General features: G+C 42.1%; 1 protein-coding gene across 1 annotated transcript in view; it reads right to left on the reverse strand.

The window, feature by feature from the left end:
- Nucleotides 1-25,691, reverse strand: part of SGSM2 (small G protein signaling modulator 2) — a 986,511-nt gene that overhangs the window by 232,721 nt on the left and 728,099 nt on the right. The window contains exon 11 of the mRNA XM_086954507.1: nt 14,102-14,234. Coding sequence (XP_086810633.1) covers nt 14,102-14,234 — 133 coding nt within the window. The remainder of the gene's footprint in view (nt 1-14,101; nt 14,235-25,691) is intronic.

Raw genomic sequence — 25,691 nt, forward strand, 5'->3', positions numbered from 1 at the left:
TAACATATGATGCCTCAGTCAAATTGTACTTTCACGATTTTGTGAGTAAGCCCAGTCATTAATTCAGAATATAAAGATATCCGATAAATTTACTGGCCAATATCAATTTTAAATATGAATCTAAGTAGAATCCATCTTACAAACTGCAATTCTTCTTACTGAACATTTTTGGGATAATGATGATCTGAAGAATGAGCATAATGTCTATGGAAAGACAATCATGCTACATTTATTTAGAACACTGCCAGTGGGGCTGATCAATTGATTGCTAGTGGGGCCCATCAATTGATCAGGTTTTCGCTTATTGTTCAAACAGAGTAAGAGCATGAAATGCCACTAATTGCTTCAAAGTAAGAGATTGCAGCCTGACAGAGATTTCTTTTCGTTGAAGGTAACAAGGTAGTATCAACCCAGATGTTAAAATCTCCTAAATTAGTTATATATTGATGTTCCAAAATTACGCTAGCTGTTGCATCAGGCAACAACACTGTGGACAACACCAACAGAAAGTGCTCCATCTTTAGGGTTGAGATAGAACATTCTATTATCATCAAATCTGCCTTCACAGATGAGCTTTACACACTACACAAATTGTCTCACACGTTAAGTGTTGACGGATGTAAAAATTATACTGTCAGGATTCCTACATAACTTGACTTTACAAGATGTGAAATACTGCTAATCAGAAATTGTTTTCATGTGACATATTGCTATGCCTGTGAGACCCGTAGACCCCTTCTGAAGGTAGACACATAGAGCTCCAGGACGGACAGCGGCTTTGAAGGAATGCAGAATGCTACCACCAGGACTTCCTGTCGTGACATAGCGACTCGCCCATGAGTCACTGCATCCTAGCACCCTTCCTGTAAGGTCCATTGTTATGTTTCCATCAGATGGTCTGAAGCAGCCCATGTTCATTCCAGCTAAATGTTACACTTAAAAGGGGGTGATGGCTGTTAGCTGTCTCATGTAGTCTGTCTTCACTTATGGGTGTTATGCTTTCTCCAGAAGCTGATTTAAATCACGAGAACCCAAGAACAACTATAGACTGCTATTTTCACATAAGGCAACTTTGCAATATGTAAATAGGCATGTCAAATAAATGTTCCACTGCGTGGGGCATCTCACATGCCCTATCGGAAGTCCACTTTCATTTCTTCATTCGGCTTTCAATGTTACTCTACTCCATTGGGTAAAGATGCACAAAACAATCAATATAGGTTTTGGTTGTACATAAGAGTTGTGTTTACTTAAAACATATCTGACATTTGCATTTGAAAGGGAGCCAGGGCTTTTCTCCCTACTACCTAAAGGGAGGCTATATTTATCACTCAACAGGCAAAGAAAACAAAACAGGGCTTCACAGTGTTTAATGAAGTGGAACTTCTACTTTGTGGGTGACTTCCTATGATGATGCATTAGCTGTGCAGTTTTGCCCACATTTCGTCTACCTCCACCTTGTACTTTATCGGCATGCATCGCGCTACACAACTCTGATGAGCTAATCTCATTGCTGGAAGTCCTGCTTTCTAAACCAGACATTTAGGCTTCAAAAACTTGCCTATAGAAGGATAGTAGCTTCCATGGATAAAATTACAAGAAATCTGGTAGCAAGGCTACATATGATTTACACTTGCTTATAAATGTAATATGGCATTTGCTTCAGAGCGAACAACAAACCTTTTATAGGGAGAGTCTGGTACACCAAGATTGCCCTTTAAAGTTGAGGTTGCTTTACATACTGTTTCCTTCACACAACACTCATTTTATCATATACATGTTGTTTCACTCTGAATTCTATATTTTTTATTCCTGCAGTAGTTCTTCGCCTGCAAGTGGTATTTTTAATCTGATAAATGAGACTTTCAAGAATTGTATGATCTCGTAATAAAGTACTATTAGAAAAATCAACGGAAAATTTTGGAATTAGAGTAGGTCTCCGTTAGGCAAGCCAAGTTTTATATTTTAGTTACCATCTAGTATGCATTTTACGGCTGAGGGGGCCAGACAGAAATTTTGCAAATATGGCAATTTTGTTTTTGAGCAACTAGCCAAATTTCTAAATGATGCCATTCACACTTTAAGCTTAGTTTACTTTCGCCAGTTGAATAAATGCGATGAGCAAAACTAGCACCACAACATAAAATGGGTGCTGGATGATGAGCCGAGCACACCAATGAAAACATATGGTGCAAAATTGCAAAAAGTCAAAAACTGGTACTGAGTTGCCATTCAGCTATTTTCTTAAAGCAAGCGTCTTAGCGGATTTATGTATCCAATTTATTGATCTGTAGTAAAATTTGTCTTGTTGAAAAAGATAGGTCTGTGGAAAATTGCGTTCTTCAATCCTTTTAAAATGTCAAATTTTACTGTAAATGTAAACTGAACTGAACATCGCCTGATACCTAAAGATGGAGGTCCCTGTATCCCTGTATGCAATTCCAGGCTTCTACATGCTATGTTAGATCCATTCTCTGCTTGCTCAGCTGAGTCATAAGTATGAGAAGCTTAGTCCATGAGAGACCCAACTGCGAGCACTTGCAGTGAACTTGTAATGAATGCATTGCAAAGTCACAGAAACAACGCAGGGGGTGACACCGACATCTCATGCTCAGGTCACACCACAGGTTGATTTATCAAAAATATGGCTAGTTTTTTTATTTTTTTCCCGTTTATAGCATGGTCTAATCTAGCCGCATGTGCGATATGATCCAAAGTATCTTTCCGAAAGGCCTTGTTATGGGTAGTCACCGGCATACACCATCATTTTCCTCTTTGATGAAGATGATCCAGGGCCAAACTGTATACATTTGCTCTGCTTCAGTGCAATAGGTTTGCAGTAACTTCTACACTGACCGACCAGTGCAAAACCGGTGTTTACATTGATAACCAGATGGTGTTGAGGAATACCCAACCTCTTATCTTAATCTTCAAGACTGCTTCAAAGGTTTTCCATCGTGTTGTGTTTTGAATGCTTGACCTGACTGCCGTACCTTACAGTTTGCACATTATTATCAAAGCACCCATCCTCAGCCTAATATTAAGTTTTCGTCTAAGTGCACAGGCGGCAGGTAACTGATTCTGTCCTCCCAAAAGTAAGAAGAAAGATGTTAATAGTTTTATTTAAGTATAAAAGTAGAACACTGATTAAGGCATTAAAAAACACTGTCCAAATATTAAAAACACAAAATAAATGTAACTATAGTTTTAAATAAAATTGTAAAAACCTCCCCTAACAGTTTGGTTCATTAACAGAAAACATAATGCACACAATGACTTTGCAAAAGTTTAGGGGGCGCCATATTTAGACTGACTATGAAATGTAAATGTTCAGAATTTTTATAAGTTAAGCAGACGAATGTCAGGTTTCTCAGTAAAACCTTGTCAGGCCTTTGGAGAATTCCAAAAAGTCCTTTAGGGAGTCTGAGTATGATCAATCCATTAAATTCTATTCTTTAATGCTTTTTGATTGCCCAGGAGCTTTGTAACAAATCTAACATTCCCAAGCTGTTCAATCCCCCTGCTGGAAGCTGAACTGTGGAACCTGCGGGTTTAAATGATTTCCAGGAAGCTAATAATGCCAGCACTGATGCCGTGATCACTATGGTGCGCTGCCAGAGCATTGCAAAATTTGGGATCAGGGAAGGAGAGGGTAGGGGAGGGGTAACAACCTTTCATCGGATTAGGTGCTGTGAGGTTCCGAGAGCAGATCATGGACAGCATGGCGTGTAGCCTATCCTCTTCTTCCTCGTCATCGTCAACAGAGGCGGAGCGACTGGCACTTAAGTGGTGGTAGTTAATTGTGACTTCTCGAAGAAAATAAGTAAAAGGAGCATGAGAAAAATAAAAGATGTGGGTTGCTAACGTTGTTGCGACAGCAAAGGCGAATACAACACAAGTAATTTTCACAATTTTGAAGCAAGTTTTTCAGTAATTCAGAGAGACGTTTGTCTTGCTTCCCATCCACCAATCAACAATAATATAAATAAAAATTCCAAATTCCCAAGACGTAAAGACCTTGCTGAAAGATTTAATATCTGAAAAGCTTTGTACAAAGAAATCAGAACACTAGAGGTTATGTCAAGAAATACATGCGTACTTTACTCTCTAAATCTGCATAGATTTTCTAATTGGACAGGCTCAAGGTGTCAAGACTGAAACATATAGACACACAATGGACTACTTTATTTGATTTGTAGTTTGTAAGCAACACCACTGCTAACTGGAGCTGCCATGTAAATTGACCCTCAGCTCAAAATAAGAGAGAATTTGCTAAAAGAAGAAAAAGAGCCATTCTGCTACCACCACTAAGAAAAAATGGTGCAGGCTACCGTAAACATTACTGCAAAGTAGAAAATCAAATTATGATTCCATAGTAACAATCACTGTAGCACTTAAAGACACTGAGCATACAACACAAACTGATTTGCTGCATCCCACTGAGTTCAGAATCAAATGTGACTCCAAAGCAGTTCACAGTGGAAGGAAAAACGCCATTGTCCTGGCAACAAGGGGGCTTCTATCCGTAGGATAGAGTTTGCCAGACAGGATTCTCCACTGCTAGAGTGGCGGAGTACCTTGTCCGCCAAATCCACCGTCTACTTGCTTTATTTTGAGTCAGGTAGACGATCAGGTTTCCGTCTGCGGTCACCCTGCTGGCTCTGCCATCTTAAACTCTACACCCATGGCCCGAACAAATAGCAGCCATAGGTGTAGGGGCATTAGACTTTTTTCAGTTTGGGACTGACATGGATATCCTGGCTGTCCCGTAACTTGTTTTAATTTTTTTAAAATAATCCTCACACGTTGGGATAAAACTCCCAGGGTGCCAGGGCAATTCATTTTTGTTTGTTTTTCAAAAACAAATTCCTGCTTTGGAAGTTTGTGTTTGGAAAATGAAAATGTTTGTGGAAGACCACCTTAGACATGGCAGGAGCTCAGAACCGTTTCAGTGCCTTTACTGCCATGATGCTTGCTCTCCTGAAGGTCCAGAGATCCCAGCAGTGCCAACCAAGATCTGTAAATATGATAGGCTCGAGTCCGGCCAGGGTGGTAAGGGTAAATACATCCACCACCCGATGGGTGTTGGACATCCTGCTAGATTCTAAATCTGGCTCTTATAGTCTAACTTACTATATGGAGGACAGAGTACTCTGCAACAAATGTCGGACAGTCATGTTTCTAACAGGAAATCTCCTTCTTTGAAGGATGTTTCCTTCAGAGGCGTATCAGGAGCGGCAGCTTTTCTCTTGGCACACAAATCTCTGTAGACCCTTAGCTTTGGCGCTCCTGTGCTCCAGCCATCCTTTGATCCTTCAGTGATGAATCCTCATCAAATATGGTATTGTTCTAAGGTGCTATTGATATTGAATTATGTGTCATATCCCTAGCTATGACAGCTAAAACACTTTATTGATCAGGAAACAGGACACATTTTGAATGAGATGAATACATTGAATAAGGAGCAATCTGATCAATTATATACTGAGGAATGCAAGTTAATTTTAGATCGCGCCATCAAAAAGTGTACAAATTTGCCAGTAACTTACATAACACAGCATTTAAACAAAAACCGTGATGGACTCACCAATCTCTTTAAGTTAGGTCTGTTTAAAACTGAGAAATACTGAAAATTTAGCACCAATTTATTCAACTACAGTCATATTTTTAAACAATGCAGTAAAGTTTGGGGCGATGGCAATGAGCAGACTTATGCATTGTTTATTTAAGTAGGTAGTGTTGTGTCACACTGCTTGAGTCGCCTTTTGGTCTTTTCAGAATGCTTGATGGAAGCATTTGCGTAGTTGGTGGAAGGCAATTACACCTGTCTATAGTCATTCCTCTGATGAGAGTGCCATTTCTCACCCAAAATACTGAATTCATGTATTGAATGATATGTCTTGTACAAATGATTCATCCTGCTTCATAATACCTCATTACTTCTTTTGTATTTTAGGACATCTTACTTGGATTCTATATCCTTGCCTTGTTTTGTTGTGCCATTGGATTTACTTTGTTGAATTGCACCATAACTTCGATTGTTCGCCAACCAATACAGCGTGTTATTAATATGAAGTGTATGATGCTGTCACGCGCTTTTGGTAATATCCTTCCATGTAGTTGTACACTGATGACATTAATACTATACTCTTTTATGTATGACTACAAATTCACATATACACTGGTAGCTGTCAAAAGAAGAAATAAATTATTATATTATTGACATTTGTTTCTTTTCCATCTAAGCTATCAAAAGTCCCAACTAAAGCCACATTCAGACCTTTTACACTTCGACACTGTGATATTGAATAAGACTTTTTCAGTTTTTAAAGAAATTTGTCCGAAAAAATGCAAGATCAGAAATCTTTGCAATGGTTCAAAGTTAAAAGATCAATTTTAGAAAACAAGTTCTCCAAATGTGGGCTCTGCAAGACAAAATCTAAGTAAAATCCAAATTTTATTACGTGATTTGTCTCACAAAAAGGTGCTTTGCCGGAATGTGCTAGATAGTCTTTCAATGTTTCATGGTTATCAGGTATAACAGTAGTTATGTACGATAAAGAAAATTAAATAGTTCCTTTTGAGATTTGAAATTTCTTGACATCAGAGTGTTGGTAGAGGGAGGGGAAGGCTGGTGAAGCTCAGAGTAGGTGGCGATTTTAAAATATAAATAAATTAACTTTGCTTTTACTATTTTATTTTCATTAAAACTATGAAGTTTAAATTGTGTTATGTTTAACGCTAATAATTTAATAACATAACTCTACAGTTTTAATCTATTTAAACAAAATCGCTACTCATATCTTGTTTTTGCCTGTATTTCATTCCAAGGTATATTTGACACATTATTTTTGTCTTTGACACATTATTTTTTTAATTCCTATTATAAGTATAAAAGACAATATTCTGTTTATGTGCCTTCATATTTTTCGATACAATATTTTGTCATGCAACTGTCACAGAGGATCCATAGGCCAGGGCCACAGAGTCAACCGTGCCCAAAACTGATTTAAGATCTGCAAAGACGCATTCTGGACATACCTACAAAACCTCTGCAGTTTTCCTTCAGGTGGTCAGACAAACCTGGTACCACCATGCTGGCCAGCTCCCACAACACATGTATATTGTCTTGGCAAATGATGAATGGACTTCCTTATCTCATCCTTAGTCGTACACTATCTATTGGTCTTTGATGCTTGCGATGTTTTTACAATATTGTTCTAATTCGATTTTAATATCCACATATTAATTTATATTTTTAACACATATTTTTATAACCTTTTCCCAGACTGCTGCTATTAATGGCCTTTCTCCCTATTTTGAAATATTGTATTCTTACAGTGTTCATATCTTTGCATCTGTGAATTGGACTCTCCATTGTTCTTTTCTTTTTTAATTTCTCTTGATTGTAAAAACTGTACTTTTTTCCAATGTACTTTTATGGCCATAATGGCCGAAATAAAGTTATTATGATGATGATGATATATCTGGTAGATCTCAGGGCCAGACTCCCAGCCAAAAACGTTTTTTTCAATTTCCTGTCGGGAGGTGCTACTGGAAAAATCTCAGGGTTCTCCTAAATGTATGAGGATTACTCCAGAGAGGGATGCTGCTTTTATGGGCGCCATGTGAACATCATTGAAAGGAAGAAATGGATATTCAATACCAACTCTAGCACTACAGTCACTTCCTTAACAGTGCATTAAAGGGTTCACCCCTGGGCTGCTGGTCCCGAAAGGCACTCTGTCAGCATCTGGGGAAGTGTCTACCGCTGGCGTTATGAAGGAAGAGACAGCCAGCAGTATCTGAATCAGCAGGAGGGGTCAACTTAGCTGCTTCACTGGCTGTCTTCATCATCATCATGAGGGATTATTTGTGGCATTAAGATTAGGTCTGAATCGGCAAATTACCCGACTAGGTCCACCATGGTTTGCCAGTACTTGTCAAGAGACATGAGAAGGCAGGATACTCTCTCTGTACTTGGCCTCTTCCACAAGCAGGGGCGGCTCTAGGCTCAAGGCGGCCCTGGGCAGGGAGCGTAGGTAGGGAGCCCCGGAAGAGGGGGTACGGGCAGGGCGGAGCACGGAGGCCAGTGAAGAGGGGGGGGGGGGGGATCAGAGTGTTTGGAAGTGGAACAGAGCTGGAGGCCGCCAAATCCCTGCCAGAGGCCGCCACGCAAATATGTATCCATCCTGAGAGGATTATTATATTAAGGATATATATTGGCGTGGTGGCTCCTGGGATTTAGTGGCCCTGTGCAGGTGCACAGCTTGCACATGCCTAAGGCCGCCCTTGCCACAAGTCATTGACACTCCTTCCTGAACCATGTAAAAATAGTTTTATTAAACTGTGGGAAAGGACCCAGAGGAAGGTCTGGCACTGGAGACATCTGCACAGACCTTTTGTGGAACGTTTTGCAAAAGACAGAGAGCATTTTGTGAATCAGGTCAAAGATTGAATAAAAAAAGGAAGGGACATAAGGGCATTGTGGTGGTGCTTTATGGCTCCAGTGAAGTAACACCAGTGCTGTTTTCAGCACCAAGACAACTTAGGAGTGCATGAGAGCTATTGCAAAGATCCTGATCCTGTGTGGAGGTATTCTAAAGTCAGGAATCTACAGGTAGAAGTATGCATCGGACTTAAAACTCTAAGCGTTCTCAGATTTATACGCCTGCTTGACAGCAGCCGTAGCTCTAGTGCACCACGGGGTGAGAGAGTCTGGAGTGAGGAGTGGATAACACTTCAAGGGGAGATGTTTAGTTTAGAGTTGAAACATTCCAGGAGGTAAAGAGATGAGTCAGTGTTCACTTTCAAGAGCAAGGATCTTTTAGGAGGACACAGAGAGATTAGTCATATCAATTTTGGGAAGATAATGCTTGGCCAAAGATGTAGATGACAGTTGTTGTTTAGTGGCAGGATTAGCGTACTGTAGTGAAAACAAAATAGCTTAGAGATCAGACCAGGTGTCCAATAGATACTGGAAGTCCTTCTGCATATGAATAGGTTCTTCAAGCAGTTCTGCAATACTAGTGCTGCACATGACTCAATTAAATTACTGAGGGCGAGGTGGATAATACTCCCGAAATAACCCAATGCCAAACACTTAGAAACTTGAAGTGTCAATGGAGCAATGCAGTTGGAGAATTCCATTTCCTTCAATTCCATTCGATTCCTTCCTTTTCCAAATCCCACTATTGTACCAGGCGGTTGATATGCTAGGATGAGGTGATACACTTAAAAGCCATATATTCAGGGTATTTATGGCCTTTTGTCACCTCAGCAGAAAATGTTAATCCTTCTCATTCAAGACTTGTCACACCATCCCTAAAAGTCAAAAAGACAGATTTTGTGATTAGGAGTAACCAGTAAATGATTACTTGATAATGATTGCTTTCACCAGGTTTTAGTTAAATGAAGTAAATTTAAGTTCTGACTAATGATAGGTTTATAGATATCATTGCAAAGATCTCACACCGGGCAAGGCCGTGCATCAACTAAGATTAGGTATCAAGGAATTGTGACATTTGGCTTGAGATAATAAAGTATGGCGCTTACCTAAGAAGACAGTCTCAGGAGGATCTAGAGTCTACTACAGCTCTCAGGAGTAAGATCTTGTGCATCAGGGGATCAAATCAGGCTGTCTATCCACGGTTGGGTTGTTAACAGTGCATATGGGCTGTCGCTCCTGCTGTGTGTGCCCGCTCAACGGCCACCCTAATGCCTGGTTTAAACATGCTCAGTGTAGAGAAATAGACTAGACTAGTTTGTAATAAGGCCAATCAGAAATTCAATATTGTTGTCACTGAAATGTGGTTGGCTGGTGTGTGGAGGTAGGCAGACAGAAGAAACACACAAAGAAACAGCAACTCGTATCAATAGTTACACACGCATTAAAATAAGCTCAAACACCGAAATAAATTGCTGGCAATAGAGTGCACCTAACAAAGAAAAAATTGAAAAGGTAATCTAACAATAACCAAAAGAAAGGGAATCCCTACTGTTAACAGAGTAAGTTGAGGCACAGCCAAACAGCATGGACCATAACGACCGTGCTCATACACGGTTTAAATATTCCATAGTTCCTCTGCACATGCTAATCTTGAAATCTTTCCAACATAATTTCTTGAGGATCAAATCTATGCAGGAAAGTTAGGCATGAGATGGTCACCCGCGTGATTTTTTCAGAGGTAATCAAGGCTTTTCCACTCCAACTTTTAGTCCCAAAGAGTTCTGATTAGTTGGGAGTGTAAAGAACATGGACAGTAGGGTATTGTACTCAATGCATAGGTGCATCTATGCTCAAAGTTAATTAAATATCTAATGTCATTTTCAGCAATTATGCCATCACCAATTACTAATCTTTCACTCACCCTACAAATAATGGATATCCCCTCTATTAGAATGGCAATTACCTTCCATGGTTTATCAATAGTGATAGCCATTGGCTTCAACCTCTAGAATTAATTTGATCTAAAATAAATATATGGTTATTGCCTGAACATCAGGTCAATTAGGCTGGTTATTTGTGTACTCTTGACCTATGGACTCTAGCTGCAAGGAAGGGCACAAAAGTTGGAAAAAGTCTGAATTGCTAAAATGAATTGAACAAAAGCAAAAACATTTACAGAGAATGAGTCTCATTTTTATTTATTGAGAATTAGCTGAGCTTTAATCCAATGACAATAAGTATTTATCACGTTTTATAGAGTCCGGCTGCCTGAAACACATTATATAATGAAGGGGTTGGTTCGAGTTTACTAAAGCTGAATATTGCAGCCAGCCTCAAGAGAACTATTGTATTCAAGGAGCTCCTAATGGTATGCATGAACTTGCCACACTGTTGTGGACCTGAATTTTCTGATGTTTTGAATCTCAAAGAAAATGCTCCAAAAATGAGGCCTTGATAGTGAGTGGGTCATTGTTTTCCGACCCTGGGTAAATGTCTGTTTGCACAACAGGGTGCAGATTTCGTGTCGGGTGGTATTTACCGCGTCCGAGATCTCACTCTTCATTAAATTTCAGCAGGTCAAACCTGTTGGATTTTAATTGGGGAAACCGCTTTGGTATTTACAGTACCATGGAGAGTTTGGTGCTGTAACTACCAAAATCTGCATGTTATTCCCCAGAAACTCATATTAACACCTGGGCTGCTAAGGGGTTTTCCCGTCCTGTGCTGAACTTTGATTATTCCTACTAATCATGACGAGTTATCCTTGTCATCAGCACAGGTCAACCAGTGCATCATGACGAGTTACCCTTGTCGTTAGCATCCAAGTGGTTAGGTCCTCCTTATTCCATATGATTAATAACTTACCCTAGGGTATCATTATTATTCGGGAGTGATAATAAGTGTCTGGTTTCCGACAAACCCGAAATCAGGGGCAAAAATGTCAGCTCTGAAGATCTTTCTCTGTCGTTTTGAGGTTATTGGTAAAGTGGGCCACTCCGTTGGGTTGCCTCCATCAGGTACAGTATTGGAAAGCACGAGGGAGCCAACCATTATCAAGTAGGGGGTCTCCCGCAAAGAATGTTTGAAATATAAATCGTCAAACGGTGCATTTTTTAATGTTGTTTTAAAATAATTTTTAATGGATGCTAATGAAAAAGTACAATACTCTGAGGTCTGCCATATCTGCCTGCATGGGTATACCTCTGAAGCAGCAAACATACAAGGATGCTGGCCGGAAAATGGTATGCCAAGCAGCAACACTGGATGCAAAAAAAAAAAATTTTGCACCAATTTAGAAGCATTGTATATCTAAAACAGTGTGCTTGCTACATAGAAAAACTATAAAATTATGTGTGCTGGAATACTAAATATTATTTTTAAGTGCTGTGCCAGGAGACATGAGTAATCATGTGTCACAAAACAGAAGACCATCAGAATTGCTATTAACATATGCCAGGATGCTGCAGTTTTAAACAAAGCCACCATCGTTGAAAATTCTGAAACTCAAACTGTAGATCATTCTTACAGCACCAGAAGAGACAAACACAGGTGCAATCAACTCGTCCAGACATACTTTATCCCATCAGGGACCTCAACTATCAGCGGCCGCTTCACAGGGATCAGGATTCTACCTGGCCTGGCACTGGTCACAGTAGAAAAACTCACTCGCGAAGGAGATGACACAAACAGTCTACACGAAGCCAGCGTGGTCTTGATGCAAGTCTGCAACAAACACTTGGCAACTTGTACCATGTCCATACGTGAAAGCTTAAAATAGGTGTCTACAAAGCCCGCCATCCATATCTGCCCAAGAAGCAGAAATTCCAAAGCAACCAGCTTCAAACTCTCTTGTCGTAGACGACATACTGAAGGATAGCCACATCGTAGGATTCAGAGTCCTTCTACCTAACACTGTCGTCTTTAATGAGCTCCTGCCACCACATTAGTAGTCATCTACAGAATAAGAAATGCTCACAGTGTATTAATCCACTTGGAAACCATACCCTACACTAAGATAACCAGCTTGGGTTTTAACTTCTTCGAATCCTTTTCTTTTTTTTTTACGAACTTTTTATTAAACCAGCTCATTAGACATTACACGGCTGAATATATACACATGTATACAACCAGGTTGAATTGATAACCCAGATACATCTTGAATGGGTCATATAATTACAGTCATATTAAAAGCAATCATATTTCCAATTCTACCCTAAGCGCGGACTGGATTATGACAGGCTTACTATCTTTTGTTGCGGGATAAGTGTGTCCTGTGTATCAGGGGCATTAGGTGTCTCTAGGCACCTCTGTAGCTTCACAAGGGGGACCATATTTTTTTCCATTTCTTTAGTCATCCCCTACTTCCTCCGCTCATTGGCACCAGTCGAGGTCGATCTCCCATTCCACCATAGCGATATTTCGTTTTCCGACTCCAGCCGCAAGTGACAGCCAAAGTCTATTGTGTCTGGGCCAGTCTTCCTCCTCTTAAGCATCAAACGTCTTCGAATACTTGACCACATGCTAATCTCCCTAGGCTTGCCTCAATACATAAATAGTTAAACATAAGGAAATTTACAAAAGTATGAGGATTGTTGGGTAAGGGTGAGGAGTTAAGACATCATCTTCAAGGCCTTCATTAATATAATTAGATTATATAACATAAATATTATGATATGCTCAGTTGTCAGCTCTCTGTAATTTACGCAGTCTCTTGGAAAACCAAATGGATCGGAGTCTTGTCTGATTCCATTTCTATAAAATATAATGTTTCTAGGCATTTCTATGAATTGTGATGAAATGCAATTTGTTTTGTATTGTATGAGAATTCCGTAAATGAGTAAAAATTGTAGTTTGAACGAGGGCCATCTAATATCACTTCTCTCATTCGGTGGATGGTTCAAAGATTTGCTGTACCACACAGGCATTAGTCCCAGCTGCTTCACAAGCATGACAAATATTTGTGGGTCAGAAGACCTCTATCTAGCAGCTTCTGTGCTCTACATTCACCCTTGGCCATAGTATGTGCTTACCAGAATATAAAGGGTTCTTAATTAACACAGTGCTAAATTCCACAACTATATGTGACCGTGTCCAGTATTTGAAAGCAAAGGTGCAAACACCAGGTTCCACAGTAAATACCTGTTGCAACATATTGACTCTAATAGCGACATACAATGGCCATGTATGTGGTTTACATAATTAATTAAATTCCATTTTTCTACATAATAATTTGTATGGTGCACAAAATAAATTGAATTACATTTGAAAAAAGGTAGGACACCAGACAATGACAACTGTCGAAGAACTTGCATGCGAATAGAAAGGACTTCTTGGCCGACACAAACAGCAATAATGTTGGAAGAAACTCGGTCTGAAGTGCAAGGGTGTGCCGCAGCCATTGACCGTGAACAGAGAATCTTCAGGCCCATCCCTTGTATTTCAATTGGTGGATGATCCCTTGTCAACTAAACAAGGAAAAAAGTTCTTGAGCTATCTTACCAGTTAAGGTCACCTTAAAAGTATTACACAAATGCCACCAGAGGTGTCTGCCACATATCCACAATTATCAAAGAATGTAAGTCTCCTGAACTCAACGTCTGAATTATCCTCCTCTGAAACCACAAAGCTTAAAAAACTCTAAAAAGTACTTACTGTTTTCATGCTTGTGACCAGCATAGATGATCCTGAAGACGTAATCTGTGGCTATCCCTTCATCGAACATTTCCTCCATATCCACAGATTTGTTGGTGCTGTTCCTTTTGCGAAGCTTTGGGAAGACCTTGCCCTAAAACAATGGACAGTATGAGATTTAGAATTCAGAACCCACAATTCTGAAGCTTGCACAGGGTGTCATGAGTAGAGGGAAACATATCTTCTATCAAATGACATCACACCAAAGTGGCAACTCCTGACAAGTCAAAGCCATGGGATGTCCTGTCCCTTCCAGCAGATGCCCCATTTTACAAGGTCCATGTCCTCCCATCCTGTGCGATGACGCTCATTTTTGGGAGTCCACAGCTGGCTATTAAACAACAGTTGTCATCCCATCACATCTAAATTATTTTAGGTGTAATTCACATTCTCTACCACCTAACCCATATCAGGGAGTCTGTACTGTGGACACAATGCATTTGGTAGTGAAGTTCACAACCTACTCATCTTAAGCCCACCATAGTTTTTATGTGCTCTGTAGGGATGGCCAAAATAGAGACAGAGAAGAATCTCTGCCTCTTAGTATAAGAGCAGATTGGTTTACATTTGAGATAACAACAAAATCTGCTCTGGAGGACTAAAAATGAAGGACAGACTCTTGGTCCGATCATGGCACGCTGCCCATGTACAGACCACGGATGTATGTCACAATATTGAGTGAAAAAATATCATCCTCCCAGAACATTAAGTGCAGAATATCAAATTACACTATGTCATCAAGGTAATTCTATATAGGTAAGTGTAGCTTTACTGTTCTCAAATCTATTTCTAACTACCTTGAAGGTATTTGTATGGCCAAGTTACAATGATGCTAAGAATAATAAAGCTGTATTTACCTACATAGGTACTTAGACAATATTGTGGTAGTCAGTATTACACGCTCAATAGTCCTGCAGGACAACATTAACAAATAGACGGTGTGGTAACAAGCAGCCAATCAGAAAGGCTGAAGGACAGTCAGTCAGAAACATGGAAAAAGATATCTGTGTCAGCAGTTCGGATTGGGTGCTTTATAAAGAATCAGAGGGGGTCCCTGAGTTTCGACTAGTTTGAATAGTCAATCAGAATGGCGACGACTCATGAACCATGTGTCGTGATGACAGGATAGTGGAGCTAACAATCTTGTAGGGGTCTATGTGTCGCTGCTTGATACCGCCATTAACTACTCAGGTAACTTGACCTATAAGTAAGTATGCTGTGTTGTCGTAAGCACTAACTTTTAGCCAAAAGCCACTGCCTTCATACAGATTAATTACTTTGCACTACGTATGCATTCCAGTTATCTAGCTCTCAGTGTCAAATCAGGTTCTCCGGACGACCCCGCCCCTCCTGACATCTTAATGGCAGCATCCCGGATCACCATGCCCGTCATCAGGGAGGTACTAAACCCTTCCATCTCCTCCAGCACTGTACCAACTGCCTGGAAACAAGCCATGGTTAGGTTGTTAATCAAGAAAATCAACCTGGACCCGTCTGACTTGGCTAACTATCGCCCCATCTCTCTGCTCCCTTGGGTGAGCAAGGTTCTTGAGAAATATATCAACCAACAGCTAGTGAACTTTCTAGAAGATCATCATATACTAGATCCTACTCAGACGGGTTTCAGACCAAAGCACGGGACTGAGACCGCTCTCCTCATGGTCACGGAGGAAACAAGAAGAAAAATCCTGCATCAAGGAGGATCAGTGGCAGTGATCCTCCTTGATCTAAGTGCGGCATTTGACACGGTCAGTCATGACACCTTACTGAACCGCCTGTCCTGTGCGGGGATTAAGGATAAAGCCTGGGCATGGTTTAAATCTTTCTTGGAGAACAGATCCTTCAGGGTTTTTGATGGCGAATCCGTATCCTCCAGCAGACCTTTAAAGTGTGGTGTTCCTCAGGGCTCCTCTCTAAGCCCTGCTCTTTTCAATCTATATATGAGACTGCTGGCCAATGTCGTCCGCCCATTTGGAGTCAAGATCATCTCATATGCGGACGACACGCAGCTGGTGGTCTCACTGGCGCAGGAGGCAAACCGAATTGCGCCAGGCGGGCTTAGAGAATGCCTGGAGGAAGTGAGGAACTGGATGTCGTCATCATCCCTGAAGTTGAACGGGGAGCTGATGCTCCTAGGACCTTCAGATCCGGCCCTTCCTCCCTCTCTATGGCCCCCATGCCTAGGTCCCCCCCCAATCCCTAAAAATAACATCAAAAGCCTCGGAGTGTGGCTGGACAGTTCCCTATCTTTCAATGTCCAAGCCACAAAACTTTCAGCCACCTGTTTTGGCATCATGAGAGTGCTAAATAAAATATTTCCCCTCCTTCCCATGGAAGCCAAACAGGCAGCCATTCAAGGTTTCATTCATTCCCGCCTTGATTTTAATAACGTACTCTACCTTGGCACCCCAGAATACACCCTACACAGGCTGCAGATTGTACAGAACTGCGCAGCACGCCTTATGCTCAAAATCCCCCGTAGACACTCAGTGAGGGCCGGACTGACTAGCCTTCACTGGCTACCGGTTCGGCAGAGAGTTTTGTTTAAGGCGCTATGCATAGCTCATCAAGCCTTCTGGGACATGGGACCCAACATCACCCGTGACCTGGTTACCCACTACACCCCAAACCGAAGTCTTCGTTCCAGCCAGACTCTCTTGGCAGTGGTTCCAAGAATAAAAATATCTAGAGCTGGCGGAAGGACGTTTACATACAACGCGTCCAAGACTTGGAACACTCTGCCACTCCATCTCAGAACCATTCTGAACCTCACTGTGTTCCTCAAGCAACTAAAGACCTATTTATTTGCATCCGCCTACTAATTGCCGGTCCTTCCCTCTGTTTATCAGGAGGTCATGGTTATCCTAGCGCTTGGACGCCTCCGGGCAAAAATTCGCGCTCTATAAATCTGCAAGTTTACAAGTTTACAAGTTTATCATCAGACACCCGTTAACTTTTAGCCTGCCCTGAAGATGACCTACATATTTATCCCTCCAGGGGCGAACCATTCACACTTTAATAAGTGGGTCTTTGTCCCTTAAGAACCATTAAATGGTATACCCTACAACTCAATTATTTGATTATTTTTACATATTGTTCACTTGTGCATATTCTTACGTACCTCACCATTCTGCCACTTTTCTGCACTAGTACTTCACATATTAAATTATTCTGGATTTCATAAACTGTATATGCAAATTAACATATTGCATTATCTTGTACTTCTGTTAGCAAGAACTACGTTTGATATTGACAAACTTTTATCGAACTCTGCGCCACTCTAAGCAACTCCCTCATTGCCAATCCATACCACTTTACTCCACTCTACTCTATGACACATAACTCCACATGATGCCACTCCACTCTATAACACTCTACACCATCCTATGCCTCCCCACTCCACAGCACTCCACCCAGTGGCACTCCACTCAATGACACTCCACTCTATGACACTGTACTCCTCTCTTTGCCACTCTACTCTACGACACTGTAGTCTGCTTTATGCCACTCTACTCTACAACACTCTATGCAACTCCCTCTACACCAATCCACGTCACTTTACTCCACTCTACGCCACACCATTTTACGTTATGGCACTCTACTCCACTCTACGACACTCCATTCCATGACGCTCTATGCCACTCACCACACTCTATTCCGCTCTAGCCCCTCCACTTGATTCCCCTCAACTCTACTACTTTCTACAACACTCTACTCCCTCCACGACACTCTATGCCACTCCAGTCTATGATGACACTCTTTGCCACTCTATTCTATGACATTCTACTCCCCTCTATGCCACTACACTCTACAACAGTCTAGCCCATTCTATGCCACAACACTCTTCTCCACTGTACACAACTCCCTCTATGCCTATCCACGCCACTTTACTCTACTCTACGCACTCAACTCTACTACACTCTACGCTACTTCACTATAAGCACACTCTATTCCACTCCACTCTACAACACTTTACGCCACTCCATTTTATGCCACTGTACTCTAAGGCACTCTACTCCACTCTCCTCTAGGACACTCTACTCAACTCTACACCCCTCCAATCTATGCCTTTCCACTACACTTCCTCCACGGCACTCTAGAGCACTCCACTCAATGCCACTCTACAACACTCTCCACTACTCCACGGCACTCTACTCTATTCAATCTATGCCACTCCACACAACTCCATGGCCCTTTTTGCTTCTCCATGACAATCCACAACACTCCACTCAATACCACTCCACTCTCCGACACTCACACTCCATGCCACATCACTCTTCCACACCACTAACTATTTGTGATGCTGAACAGTAGCCATGCTGGTATACAACAAGGCTAAGACACATTGGCAAAGCCAACAGCTTTTTCAAATTCCAGGCTCTGAAAAAAAAGAAAGATTGCAACAGTCACTCAGGACCCTAGCCTCCTTACCTTTTCAAGGGTCTTTCAAGATTTTACTTCACCCACTTAAGAAGAAATAAAATCTATTGTAGGGATGAATTACAACGTGATTCTTAGTTAGACCGCAATGGCCTACAGGTGAATATTAACTACACCTGTTATCTTATTGGTCCTTGTGCCAAGAACAGGAAGATGAGTAAAGTTGAATGAACAATATGGAAGAATAACAATGTTTTTCAAAAGAGTTATGTGTCACTAATGCTTTCAGATAGATCTGTAAAGGGCTTCCATTGCATGGTATGAAAGCACAACCCTTTGAAGCATAGCAGATTATTAGATCCAGTCAGAATCCTCAAACCCTTGTGTAAATCATGGAGCTTGACTATCAAGGATTCTTACAGCTAAACAAGCTCAGACATCAAAACACTCCCCTGTACATATCTAGATCTGTGTGTGCACCTGTTCACACTTAACCCAGGAGATCTGTAAAGGGCTTCCATTTGAAACTGCCCAGTAAACAACATAGCCACCCAAAATACATATTACCAGAAAAGGATGTTATTGGGCATGTCATGGACTCCTTATAAAGTGTATAGTTTTCACAGGAAGTGGATTCCTTGAGTATGGTCAACCTGTGAAAGGATATGGCCATTACAATATTAACATCTAAGGATAGGATGAGGACCACCACAAGTTTTGACAACAGAAAGCAGCAGCAATAGGATGAGACATGGACAGAGCCAATGGCCATTAACTGGGTTGGGCATCAACCAGACTCTTTTGCTCTGGCATAATTTAATAGAAACTGTGATGCCCCTGGTTCCACATCTTCAAGAAAATGTGGTACAGATTAAAAATTGCTGAGTTAAAGAATTGTGATAATGCATATGTTACTTTAGTACTGTGTGCCTCATTTTGTAATATATAGTAAGTTGATAAATTAAGAAAACAGCTTAATGTGTAACATGGCAGTGCCCCAATTACACATAATCATTACACCTAGTTTTCCGTAGTCGTGTCTCAGCTGGACCCCACACACTGTAGTGCTTTAGGTAAAGCACCTTTGTATTCAGCACGCTCTTGAAAGAACAGCAATAGAAATTATGTTGCAAAAAGATACAACCACTACCTTGTAGGGCAAATAACATGTGTGACGTTCTCCCTTGGTAATTGACTCCATGACAGGACTCTTTGACAGGGGAGCTGACAGGATAAGTTTATTCCATAAATAAAAGGCTTCATCCAACCACCTCCAACTTTCCCAGCATGAAATCTCCAGCCCTAGCCTACCTGACCCGGCACTCATAATTATCAGAGTTCCTGTTACTTACCAAAAACCAATGTCCCGTTACTTGGGCATCTGGATTTTTCATACTGATCAGGATTTGCTTGACGGCAACTTTACAAGGGCGCTCACTTCCTTAACATCAAGATGTCTTTTTAGAAAGCACTTGTTCTCTTGATTGCTGGGAGAGTCACTCTTACATAAACGGTGGTGCTCTGCGACTGATTTATTACTTCACTAATCTGCTGCTTTATCTCCTTCCACCCTACTTCCGCTCCCTTGAACGCATGCTTCATAATCCTATATGGAACAGAACTCACTGTAGGATGGCGCTTTCGAAACTGTATTTACCATCGACCCAAAGAGAATTGGCATCTCCTAACTTGGAGTATTACTACTTAGCATCCCAGATGCAGTGGGTGCTCTCTGGATGGCAGGGCTATACCTCCCGGACACTGAGGCGGGCGGCCCTCCTTATTGATTGGACGCTCTTCTTTATTGGTTTTGTCCCTGTTCTAAGACGTCTCGGCCTTGCCCTCTACTGCTACGGCGGACTATCGTTGCTTCTTTCGCTGCTTTTTTCACACCAAACATATTACACCCTATGCCCAGCAACTCCATTATAGGTATGCCATGGGGTAACAGAAAGATACCACTGGCTGAGCTCCCTGCATGGTATGCAGAGGGCTTACATACACTCAATCAATCAATCAGATCACTTATAAAGTGCACTACATACCGGCGAGGGTCTCAAGGCGCTGGGGGGGGGGGTGTGGGGGGGGGGGGATGGGGAGATGTGCTGGTACTGATCGAAGAGCCAGGTCTTGAGGAGTCTTCTTAAGGCCAGTAGGTCTTGGGTCTGCCGTAGGTTGGTGGGGAGGGTGTTCCAGGTCTTGGCGGCGAAGTGCCACCATAGGTCATTCTTCGGATGCGGGGGATTGTATCATGACAGTACACTCATGACATACGAAGCACTAACACAGGAGTTAGGGTTGTTCGCGGGACATTACATTAGTTACACCTCTTGGATTTGCACATTACAGCGTCATTGGGGGGATGCTACGCAAGAACCACAAACTCACCTCACACTTCAATATCTAAATGTCATGGGAGAAGGGCGTCATCTCACCCGGTGGTTTGCGGATGCACTTCGATTGCAGACTGCCATAGTATTGACCTCACTGCGACACCATTGGGAAACATCGTCCATGCACCTCTAAGGAAAGGAACACGATTCTGGCGGGCCCTACACACATCCCTCTCAACGCCAAGTTCCTGTTAATACAATTCTACATTATACATAGGGCATATCTTACCCCTGAGAAGATCAATCGTTATTTTCATAGACATGACGCGGTTTGCACCAACTGCAGCCATCCTGATGCTGATTTTTTACATATGCTATGGTTGTGTCCCACATTATGGCAAAAGTGGGAGTGGGTACAACACCATCTGTCTGCCTGCACTGACCAGCATCTTATGTGCACCTGGGAGGTTTGTATATTGGGCATATTCCCAAGAGATAAGAAACACAGGGCCACTACATTCTTTCTGGACCTCAGCTTCATTATGAAGCACTTGATATCCAGTGAACCATCATCTCTAATGGCCAAGTCACATTCCATCCTCAACTGGGCTAGAGCAGAAGGAGTCTCTCTCTGTAGGGAAGACACTCTCGGCCTACACCAAAACCCCATTTCATCCAACTGGGACAGGATTTTGATTGCCCTTCCAAGATGCATTATGTCCCGAAGTGGAAATCAGTGATGCCTCTGACCCATATATTGTACCGGATCAGGAATATTTATGCAGGCCATGATAACAATGTCTGAACAGTTTGATCATGTATATATTGAGATATGGGCCTCCCCCAGCGTTTTCCTGCTCCCGCCTCCCAGCTGTTTTTTCCCTTCCCCTGACCCCTAATCAATGGTATCCATGCCACTGGCTGTCAGGATTCATCGAGTAGCCACTGTAGCTTCCTCAAGACTGTTATCCAAATCCTTTTCATGGCCCCGTTCTGCACGATCTAATGTGTGGTTCCCTTGCTCCTCTGGCAGACTGAGAAATTCCAGAGGAGATCTGAGTCATTGAACTAGAGAACTGATAAGATTGTATATAGTTCCCCTCCCTAAGATGGCCGCTCAATGTTCCATTTAGAGTATTCGATAGATGCGCCCTCTAGTGGGCTTCTGGAAGGCGCGCGCTTCTAACTGCGCACTTCAACGAAGATTCCGTTCGAGAAGCTTGTTCTTGTCGCTGCTCCGCGTCAACTATTCATGACGGGAGAATTACAACAATTTTAGAAGATATTCAGTCTGTCATAGTAATTGGGTTTACAGAGACGTTTGTAAGAGAAATCCCTATCGTGCGCTCCCACAGCTCAGAGAGGCACCTCAGTCCAGACGAAGTTCCCGGCCGCTGTCCCAGAGCGGTGACAGCTGTCATCCAGATATCATGGCTGATATTCATGGGAAGACGTGTGTTTTGGAAGACTTGACCAGACTCAACGAAGTTGAGTATCCAACTGAAGAGATTCCAGAACTATACAAGTAAGGTGTACATCTTCTCGTCAAGCCAGCAAGTACAAGAACTGTATTGTCAGCATTCGTATTTACCCCCCGGACATTCCCCCTTGCGTTTTTTCCTTTCCTTTCCTCCCCCTTGTACCTTCCTGTATCCTTTTTGCGTGCTACGGAAATTCTGTTGAACTCTTTCTTGCACAACTGACAAGAAGATCAGCGCTTCATAGAACCCCCAAGACCAAGTCTGACAAAGGGCTTCACAGGTACTAGTTCAGTCAGAGAGAGAGAGTGAGCGAGTGTGGAGAAATATTCTGGGTAGAGATTTTAATGTTCATATATGTCTTCACTGCAGGAAGCTCAGTCAGATAACAATCCACAATATAGAAGAGAGGCAAATACCTGGGCAGAAACTGGTAGGACAAGTTTCGTTTACCATTTAAGAATAGTCTGCATAGTGAAGGAAGGTTTGTGGTATATTCTCTGCTTCTTTCCCTTCTGTGTATTAGGCACCTTCAGAGTCGACGGCGAGACATATAGCAGTCACTAGAAGTAAGGGGTGCCAGTCGAAGTACAGGTATTCTCTTCTCTGTCCACTTCCCCTTTCCCTGCTGCTGGTGGTCTTGCTCTTGAAGCGAGGGTACCGGTGGAAGGGTGATCGGGACATTCGTCAGTACTGCCCCTGCGAAGCGTTGGAGCACCAGGACATCGTGACAGATTGAAGTGCCCACGTATTTTATCTTCGCCCGGGCAGTATGGCTGAGGGAATGGACTTGAAGGAATTAGGTGCAATCTTAGTGGGTATTCAGAGAGATTTGGGAGCAGTTCGGGACGAAAACCAAAGTTTAAAATTAGAGTTAGTGGCTTCCCGTCAAGAGACTAGGCTGTTGGCACAAAAGGTAGATGGTTTAGTTATGGGAAATCCAGTACAGAGTCCTGCTGTTCCAGTCACTAGTGGTGCCACTGTGGATCCAAAATCTGTAGCTCAAGTAATTCCTTCGGTATCCCCGTTGATTCCGTTGGCGACTCCTGAAAGGTTTTCAGGGGATCCTCAAAAGGCTCAATATTTTTTGACCCAATGTTCCCTTCACTTCATGTGCCGCCCCACTCTGTTTCCGGATGCCCAATCTCGAGTAGCATTTATCCTGTCATATTTGAGTGGAGATGCTGCCAATTGGGCCATGCCTTTAGTTAGTGAGGATGATCCTTTGCTTAGTGACTTCCCTAAATGTAAGGCTGAGTTTCTTAGAATTTTTGATCGGAGAAGGATATCTCAGGCCACCGATAACGAGTTATTGGAGCTGCATCAGGGATCTAAAGATTTGATTACTTACCTCACGCAGTTTAATAAATTAATCCTGGAAACTAGTTGGCCAGAGGAAAAAAGAGCTGCCTTATTCTATCGTGGATTAAGGGATGAAATCAAGGACACTCTGGCTCAGATCCCTAATAGACCCACAGAATTGTCAGCTTTGGTGGATTTGGTTTTGGAATTGGATTTTCGGAATTCAGAACGCAAGGGTGAAAAGAAGAGAGATTGGAAGATAAATTTACCGCGCTTTGACAGAGCGAAGAGTGAAAAAGGACCAGGAGGGAATTCTGAGTCGGAACCCATGCAAATTGGGACAGTTCGAGGTCCCTTGAGCAACGAAGAAAAGGAACAACGGAGGCAAAAGAAGTTGTGCTTGTATTGTGGTGCCGCCGGCCATTTTGTAAAGGATTGTTTGAAGCGTCCCAAGACTCTGTTTGAGGGAAACGAGATGAACCGCCAGTAGACGGGGTCGCTCTGGTGGTGAAAGAAGACAAGACGGCTCCAAAATCTCACTTAATTTTAAATACACTACAGACCATGACTCCTCATGTGATTCTTCATGTAACCATGCAATTCCGTGAACATCAGATTTTCGGAGTGGCAATTATGCTCGACTCCGGTGCCACTGGAAACTTCTGTGATATCCGTTATGCTAAACAGATGGGAATCAAAGCAATCGCAAAAGACCATCCAGAGCCAGTACGTGCTGTAGATGGAACAAATTTGACTTCTGGACCAATTACTAGTCACACTGAAGAATTGGAAATTACTCAGGGGGATGGGCATCGGGAAGTGTTGCAATTCAACTTAATCGACGCCCCACAATTTCAATTGATCCTGGGACTGCCATGGTTAACCCTTCATAACCCGACCATAGATTGGGAAAACCGGACAGTCAGTCTTCATTCTGAGTTTTGCCTGTCCCACTGTTACGGTACAAAAAATCGTGAGAAGGAACCTACGCCATCTATGCTGTTGTCGTTTGGTGGTCAGTCCATTGGAGCGATAGTGACGGAAGAAATCCCTCCAGAGTATCGAGATCTAGAGACTGTGTTCAGTGAACAGGAAGCCAAGTTGTTGCCACCCCACCGTGCTTATGATTGCACCATAGACTTGGAACCTGGAGCAGTTCTCCCATGTAGTCGAATTTATGCTCTGACAGAAGCTGAAAATGTACATTTAAAAGAATACTTAGATCGATATCTTGCTAATGGATTTATCCGGCCATCTCAGTCTCCAGTCTCCTCACCACTGTTCTTCATACCGAAGAAGCAAGAAGGTAGCCTAAGAACTTGCATAGACTATCGTGCATTAAATCAGGTCACCATTAAAAATAGGTACCCGTTGCCGTTGATTTCTGTTCTTTTGGATCAGATTAAGGAAGCTCAAATTTTCACCAAACTGGATTTGCGAGGAGCTTATCACTTGGTTCGCATGAAAGAAGGGCATGAGTGGAAGACCGCCTTTCGAACCAAGTTTGGTCTTTTTGAATATTGTGTCATGCCATTTGGCCTTTGTAATGCTCCTGCAGTGTTCCAACATTTTATCAACGACATCATGAGTGATTTAATTGATAAGATTGCCATCATCTACCTGGATGATATTTTGATTTACTCTCAGAACACTCAGGAACACACTCAGCATGTACGTTTGGTCTTAGAACGATTGCAAGCGAATCAGCTATTTGTTAAATTGGAAAAGTGTGTTTTTCATGTGTCACAAGTGGAATTTTTGGGATTCGTTATCTCACCTCAGGGAGTTACCATGGATCCAGGAAAAGTAAAAGCAGTGGAAGATTGGCCTGCCCCCAAGAACGTGAAAGAAATTCAAAGATTTCTGGGCATTGCCAATTTCTATTTGCGATTTATTCAGGGATTTTCTCAACTGATAACTCCCATCACTGTTCTCTTGAAGAAAGGAGTTAAATTTGAATGGACGGATGATTCAAATTCCGCTTTCCTGAGTCTGAAGAAACAATTCGCTTCTGCCCCCATCCTTTTGCACGCGGATCCTGCTGCACCATTTTATGTG

This window comes from Lissotriton vulgaris, chromosome 2_1 (assembly GCF_964263255.1).
Source record: "Lissotriton vulgaris chromosome 2_1, aLisVul1.2, whole genome shotgun sequence".
Classification (NCBI taxonomy): Eukaryota; Metazoa; Chordata; class Amphibia; order Caudata; family Salamandridae; genus Lissotriton; species Lissotriton vulgaris.